General features: G+C 39.3%; 1 protein-coding gene across 1 annotated transcript in view; it reads left to right on the top strand.

The window, feature by feature from the left end:
- The window catches only part of CNGB3 (cyclic nucleotide gated channel beta 3), a 68,928-nt gene that overhangs the window by 22,650 nt on the left and 38,117 nt on the right, over positions 1-8,161 (top strand). The window contains exon 4 of the mRNA XM_011968063.1: positions 1,558-1,655. Within this exon, the coding sequence (XP_011823453.1) occupies positions 1,558-1,655 (98 nt within the window). The remainder of the gene's footprint in view (positions 1-1,557; positions 1,656-8,161) is intronic.

The raw sequence follows: 8,161 nt of genomic DNA, 5'->3' as shown, positions 1-8,161 counted from the left end.
ATAATGCACTGCTAGTTGACAATAATGAAACTCAACTTTTAGTTTGTTCTCACCATATGAAAATAGGAATTAGTGCCACTAAGAAACCAAAAATGCTCCAGAGTGCAAATTACAATGAAATTCTCAAAGCACAAAGGTTCCTAAGAGTAGACAGAAACCACTGGTTATTATGGTAGGATCTTTTCTTCACCTTTCTAACACTCTTAGGAGACTCCAGCCTCGTGTTTAGAATCTCTTCCTGCATGACCAAAACAACATGCCTCTCTCTAGAACATCTGCAGCTACTTGAGGGCATCTGAAGTGGGCAGAAAGAGCAACAAAAGGAGTGGTGCCAGGCTCCTTCCCTCACACCCCTTAGCGAGGGTAGATAATGACTCAACTCCTTGGCTTAGGAGGTAACGAGAGGCAGCCCTCGGAAACAATAAGCTGTTTATATGTGAAGGATTTTTATGTTTAGAATCTATATTTGAATCAAAATAGGGATGTAATATAGCAATTCTTCTCTTTTCTAAATAATATAAGGAAACATCAAAAAATAATCAACTCTCAGAAACTCTTGGCATTCTAAACGTTAAGAACAGGGAATTTTCTGGAGGGGAACAGAAAGACCCTGGGCCTACTGGAGGGTGGAGGGTGGGCGGAGGGAAAGGATCAGGAAAAACAATGAATAGGTACTAAGCTTAATACCTGGGTGACGAAATAATCTGTACAACAAATCTCCATGACACGAGTTTACCTATATAACAAACTTGCACATGAACCCCTGAACTTCAAATACAAGATTTTAAGAAAGGGAAAAAAAAGAATAGGCAATTTTGTTTATGGAACATTTTATCAGCCTGAAAGCCCATCATTCAATTCACATGTAGAAAAATCTGTAATGTATTCACATTCTTCATTGATAATAAGCAAGTAAATAACAATAATTTGAATTTACTCTCTTAGCACATTTTTTCTTTAGATTTCATCCCAGCTGAGCCACCTATTAATTATGCACAATGGAGCAAGTCACTTACAGTTTCTCGGGGCTTCAGTTCTTTTGTTTTTCTTCTTTCTGCAAAGTAGGAATGAGAACACTTACCCTTGGGGTTGTCACAAGGGTCAAACAAGATAATGGGTGTGACAGAGCTCTGTAAGCTCTCCAATGCCACATGGTGCTCATTATTATTTGCCATCCCTTGAATGCTAAGGCTGGAATCAATAGAATCAGAAAACAAGAATTAGATCCTTTGCCCATGCTAGCTTGTTCACTAGCCTTTGTGCTATGGTCATTATGTTTCATATCTAAAGTTTCAGCAAGCATAATGTTCAGGAATCATTCAATACATCATCCAGACTTAAAAATACTTCTTTTCTTGCATAAGCATAATAGTGTTATTGTAATAGGTATGGAGGTCCAATAGAAGTAATGAAAATATAGAATCTGATGCATATAATTATGTATAAAAAGTGTTTGCATTTTGTTTCCTTTATTTTTAAAAATTTTCTACTTGTACCTTGGCAACTTATTTCATTAATTATTCTGCATCGGGGTTTGATGCATTTATCTTTACAAAGATGAGTCCGATTTGCTTAAGACCCTGCCAACTACGGTCCAGTTAGCCCTCGCCATTGATGTGAACTTCAGCATCATCAGCAAAGTCGACTTGTTCAAGGCAAGTGCTTTTTACAGTTAATAGAAAGACACTGTATCTATTTCTCTGTGGAATCTAAGCTCTTGATTTATACAGCATTTATGGGTTTTTTTGCCTTATGTTTTAACAAAGTCAAAATAACCTAGAGAATGTATGTGGAATTAAAGAGTCAAATAAATTACAGGTCTCTCTTCAGCAGACGGCTTATTCTTTAAAAGCCTCTTTCTCTTCTAATTGGTGTCAAAAAAGAAGAGTTCTTCAGACTCTTCTTGCATTAATTTAAATATAATTTAAATTATATGGCTCTATGTCTTTGCTAGTACATGTATCACCTCCCATCTATAAATGTGCCTTGGCAATGCACAACAAATCAGGCTCCAGCTTAGCTCTGTAATGGCCTGAAATCGGAGAATCATACCTAATCATGTCTTCTATTACAAATACGTTGGATTTAGACTCTTAAAATGGCCAAATTTTAATTTAGAAGCTTTTTGTTTCAGGAAAAAAAAGTATAACAAAGAAATTTTTAACTTTTTGAATGTTTTAAGTATTACTAATCTTTTTATGCATTATGTCACATATAAATTTTTCTCACCTAATATTTCCTTCTGGGTATAGCATTCACCGACTTATCCATTCAATTAATTCATTCAAAAAGTATTTATGAAATTCCCACCATGTTTCAGGCACCACTTTAGCCCCTGGGAATATAACAGTTGAAAACAAATACTTACTCAAGTGGAGCTTAAATTCCAGAAGAAGGGAATGAAAAATAAATACATAACATGTGTGGAGGTGATAACGCCTTGAACAAAGTTAAGCAGGTTGTATAGGTTGTTCTCGCATTGCTGTTAAAAAAAATACCTGAGACCGGGTAAATTATAAAGAAAAGATGTTTATTTGGTCATGGTTCTGCAGGCTGTACAGGAAGCATGGTGGCATCTGCCTCTGGGGAGGCTTCAGGGAGCTTTTACTCATGGCAAAGGGCAAAGCAGGGGCAGGCATCTTATACAGCAGGAGCAGGAGCAGTACCAAGGCAGGCGGGGTCAGTGTCACACACTTTTAAACAACCAGATATTATGAGAACTCACTCACTATCATGAGGACAGTATCAAAGGGGATGATGCTAAACCATTCATAGGAAATCCGCCCCTGTGATTTAATCACCTCCCACCAGGCTCCACGTCCAACATTGGGGATTGCAATTCGACAAAGGATTTGGTGGAGACACCGATCCCAGCCATGTCACAGGTAAAGGAGGATGAGCGTGGCACTGGCCAGGAAAGGCCTCTCTGATTAAATGCATTTGAGCACCCAAGCAGAGGACGGCAAGAAGCAAGGGAGTGAGCTATGCAGATATTGGAAGAGGACAGAAAGGAATGAGGACAGGAGGGAATATTACAGGAGGATGGATGACATGATGCCCTGAGCTGGAAACACACTGCAAGGAAGCCAGAGTGGCTGGAGCAAAGGCAGTGGTGAAAGCAAGAGCAGTCAGGGAAGAATGAGAAAAAAAAAGGGAGGCTGAGGCAGGCGGCAGTTAATGGAGGGCCTTGGAGGATCTATAGACTTTATTTATTTATTTAGTTAGAGAAACAGTCTTGCTCTGTTGTCGAGGCTGGAGTACAGTGACACAATCCCAGCCCACTGCAACCTCTGCCTCCGGGTTCAAATGATTCTCCTGCTTCAGCCTCCCAAGTAGTTGGGATTACAGGCATGCACCACCACACCCAACTAATTTTTGTACTTTTAGTAGAGACGGGGTTTCACGATGTTGGCCAGGCTGGTCTTGAACTTCTGACTTCAAGTGGTCTGCCCCCCATCAGCCTCCCAAAGTGCTGGAATTACAGGCATAAGCCACTGTGCCCAGCCTTCTATAGACTTTAAATTATACTCTGAGTTGCAAAGACACTGAGGCTCTTGAGAGGAAAATGACCTATTCAAGACCAGTTTGAACAGGATCTTTCCTGCTGTGTGGAGAAAAGGCCTTAGGAAGCAAATGTGGAAGGCAGGGAGGCCAAATGGAAGTTATCATAACCATCTGTGGAAGAGATGATGGTGACCAGACCCAGGGTTATCGAAGCAGAGTTTTTGAGAAGTGGCCAAATATTGGGTGTATTCAAACCCAAAAATCCCATAGTTTTTCCTGTTTGATTACATGAAGAGGGTAAGAAACAGAAAAGGACCAAAAATGACTCCAAGGGTTTAGATCTGAGGAACAAGAAGAACAAAGATATCATTTGCAAAATAGGAAACTTTAAAGTAAGTGTAGGTTGGATGGGCTGGAAATCAACTCTTTGTTTTCAGATGTTTCTATGGTTTGGATAACGGTGTCCTCCCTAAAAATCATGTGGAAACTCAATCCCTAATGCAACAGCATGAAGACGTGTAGCCTTTTGGGAAGTGATTGAGTCTTGAGGGCTCGACCCTCATGAATGGGTTTAGCACCATTATAAAAGGTCTCAAGGGGAAGGAAGAACTCTCTTGCCCTCCTGGTCTTCCACTATGTAAGGACACAGTGTTCCTCCCATCTGGAGGATGCAGCAACAAGGTATCATCTTGGAAGAAAGAGCAGCCCTCACCAGAGACCAAACCTGCTAATGCCTTAATCTTGGACTTCCCGGTCTTCAGAACTGTGAGAAATACATTTCTGTTATTTATAAATTACCCAGTCTGTGGTGTTCTTTTAATATCAGCACAAAAACAGATGTGTTTGTTTGATGAGGTGACTGTTAGATTCCAGTTGAAAATGTCATGTAGGCACTTTGGTTTATAAATCTGAGTTCGGGGGAGAGGTCCAAGCTGGAGCAATACATTTGGACCTGTCAGCATATTGGTGTATTTCAAGCCAAGGGACTCAATGTGATCACTTAAGATGTAAGTATGGACAGAGGAAAAAATGTTATCCAAACAGAAGGATATGTCTTAAAATTACATAATCAATAATATTAGGAACAAGATGAAGAAGCAGAAGCTGTAGAGTAGAATGGTTAGGCATGGTCACCCCCAGCATTAGGTTAACCCACGACTTTGTAAGTTATTAGAGTTAGGTCAGTATTCTAGGACTCTTTTCCTAGCTATATCCTGTGCTAGATTTCCATCAATATTTTGATGATCATATAAAAGATGTGATTTTCAAATTGGCAGGTGACACAAAGGAAGAAGGAATAGAATAAAATAAATTAATTAAAAAATTTTAAATTACTGAATACTTTGAAACAACAAGCAAAGCTAACAAGATTAACGTCAACAAGCATAAAAGTAAAATTCTAAACTTAGGTCCAAAAGGAAAATATTACAGGCCAGCTACCATGGCTTATGCCAGTAATCCCAGGACTTAGGGAAGTAGAGGCAGGATGATAGCTTGAGCCCAGGAGCTCAAGATTAGCCTGGGCAACATAGCAAGACCCCATTTCTTAAAAAAAAAAAAAAAAAAAACTTAGCTGAGCATGTTGGTACACACCTTTTATCCCAGCTACTTGGGAGGCTGAGGCAGGAGGATTGCTTGAGCCCAGGAGTTCGAGGCCACAGTCAGCCAGGATTGTACCACTATACCCAGCCTGGGTAACAGAGCAAGACCCTGACTCAAATATATATATATGTCTGTGTGTGTGTGTGTGTGTGTGTGTGCACGCGCGTGTGTGTGTGTAGAGAGAGAGAACGAGAGATCTATATATAACAAATGCAAAAGTGCAATAGTTTATAACACTTCTTTTTAGATAGAAGTTTTACTTGATCTCCAACTCCACATGAGTCAGTAGAACCATATGTGGGATTCCCAGACATTTTCACATAATATCGGTTTCTTAATCATTTAAACTACATTTGGATTAGCATATTAAATTGCAAATAACCAGTTTTAAGAAGGATTTTAACAAACTAGAGTATATTCCAGGTAAGGGGTTAAGAGGAGGGGTTGAGCTGTGGACCGAGGATAGTAAAAGGGTAATCTTATAAAATTATTCTGTAATGGTGGAAGTCAGATTAATGAATGCTTCTGGTGGTGAATGGAGATGAGGAGATTAATTAGGAAGAAGCATGAGGGAACTTTGTATGGTCATGGAAATGTTTTTTGTCTTGCTAGGGAAGGTACATAAGTGTATACATTTATCAAAATTGATCCAACTGTCCTTTAAGATCTGTATATTTCATTTTATGTAAATTATTACTCCATTTTCAAAAAAAAAAAAAAAGAAGAAGAAGAATGGCCCCAAAAGAAAATGAGTAGATGCTGAGGATGTTTAGTTGTGAGAAAAATAAACAAATTCAAGGGCAGCGGAAGTTTCATATACTGAAGTCTGTTATATGAACGAGGAATGAGACTTACTCTACATTGTTCTGCAAAATAACACTCAACTGTAAACTCCATTTCTAAGTTGCAGACACCTCTACTGCATATTGATGTATTTGTATGTACACACACGTATACCACGGAATACCAGTCAGCCATAAAAAGGAACAAAATAATGTCATTTGCAGCAACTTGGATGGAGTTGGAGACCATTATTCCTTTTTTTATTGTTTTTTGTTTTTTAAACAATGTCTTGCTCTGTCACCCAGGCTGGAGTGCAGCGGCACAATCTCAGCTCACTGCAACCTCCGCCTCCCGGGTTCAAGTCATTCTCCTGCCTCAGCCTCCTAAGTATCTGGGACTACAGGTGTGTGCCACCACACCCAGCTAATTTTTGTATTTTTAGTAGAGACAGGGTTTCACCATGTTGGCCAGGATGGTCTTAATCTCTTGACCTCATGATCTGCCCATCTCAGCCTCCCAAAGTGCTGGGATTACAGGCATGAGCCACCTCGCCTGGAAGGAGACCATTATTCTAAGTGAAGTAACTCAGGAATAGAAAATCAAATATTGTATATACTTATCTATAAGTGGGAGCTAACCTATGAGGATGCAGGGGCATAAGAATAATATAATGGACTTTGGAGACTCAGGGGGAACTGTGGGAAGAGGGGTGAAGGAAAAAAGGCTACCCAATGGGTATAGTGTACACTGCTTGGGTGACCGGTGCACCAAAATCTCAGAAATCACCACTAAAGAACTTATCTATGTAATCAAAAACCACCTGTTCCCCCAAAAACTATTGAAATTAAATAAAAATTTTTAAAAAGAAAATAGCAGAGTGCCTCATACATAAGAGTAGATATTATAAAAGTTTGTATGTTTTATTTTTAAAATCACATATACATATTTATGTGCATACTAGGCACAATGAAAATATATGTCTTATTATAGGTATGGTCAGAAATGTATGAAAGCCACTAAGCTAAATTATCTTAACAGTGTTTTAAAATATTATAAAACTCTTTATACCTGAATGACGAACTTAATTGAGAATAAGTGACAGTAACCATCCCTTTTCTAAAGGAAAACAAATGCTTTAAATTAGACACCAATGACTTTTATGGGATGAGCTCCTGTTTGGGAAGATATCAGTTTTTTGCCTCATAGTTTTTTTCTTTCTATATGTACTTTTTGGTACTCCACCAAATCAGCAACATCTTATTGAGAAAAAAGGTTAAATCTTCACATCTTGCTAATGTGGTATATAACTTAGATTCATTCTTTCCTGACATTTCTGTTAAAGATACAGTTCTTTCCAGAAAGAACCCATTTACATTTATATTTCTGTTACATGAAAAGGTTTTTTTTTTTTTGTAAAGCCAAGTGAAGTAGAAAATACGTAGGTATGGAATCTTTCTAAATTTGTTTTCATAGAGATGGTCTTAGCAGTTTACACAAATTTATTTTCTTACGAAGGAAATAGGATGAATAGTGATCCTCCACCCTACATTTCATAATTTATACCTGACTGATCCTTGCACTGCTTCTGAACCAGTCTCCTATCTTCACTGAAAGCCACTACGCACCCAGGGAGCTGACTGCACAAAGGAGGGAATGGCCCAGGTGTGGGATCCGTAGGAGCCTATGGAGTGAGAAACTAGAAGCACCTGGGCGAAAGCTCCTAAGCATGGAAAAGGATTAACCTGTTCACTGAAGTTAAAATGAGGCTAGGAGGATGGGTCCTAATTCAATTTGGTGTCCTTATAAGAAGAGGAAATTTGGACACACAGAGACACCACAGGTGCAAGTGCAGAGAGGAAAAGCCATGTAAGGACACAGTGAGAAGGTGGCCATCTGCAAGCCAAGCAGAGAGGCCACAGAAGAAATCAGACCTGCTGATGCCTTGATCTTAAGCGTTTAGCCTCCAGAACTGTGAGAAAATAATTTCTGTTGTTTAAAGCACACACCCTGTATAACTGTGTTATGGCAGCCCTAACAAACTAATACACTTCCAATGAAAGCTTTGTTACTATCCCATTTTACAGAGAGCAAACAACTTACCTGACTGAGGTCATTGAGCTCTAAGCATTGGGACAGTTTGAGCACGGCTTTCTTTACACCACTCTATCATTCTTGTTGTTGTTGTTGTTGTTGAAACAGAGTCTCACTTTGTCGCCCAGGCTGGAGTGCAGTGGCCGGATCTCAGCTCACTGCAAGCTCCGCCTCCCGGGTT

The sequence above is a fragment of the Mandrillus leucophaeus genome, unplaced genomic scaffold (assembly GCF_000951045.1).
Source record: "Mandrillus leucophaeus isolate KB7577 unplaced genomic scaffold, Mleu.le_1.0 Scaffold826, whole genome shotgun sequence".
In the NCBI taxonomy this organism is placed as follows: domain Eukaryota; kingdom Metazoa; phylum Chordata; class Mammalia; order Primates; family Cercopithecidae; genus Mandrillus; species Mandrillus leucophaeus.
This window is presented reverse-complemented; position numbering and strand designations above follow the sequence as displayed.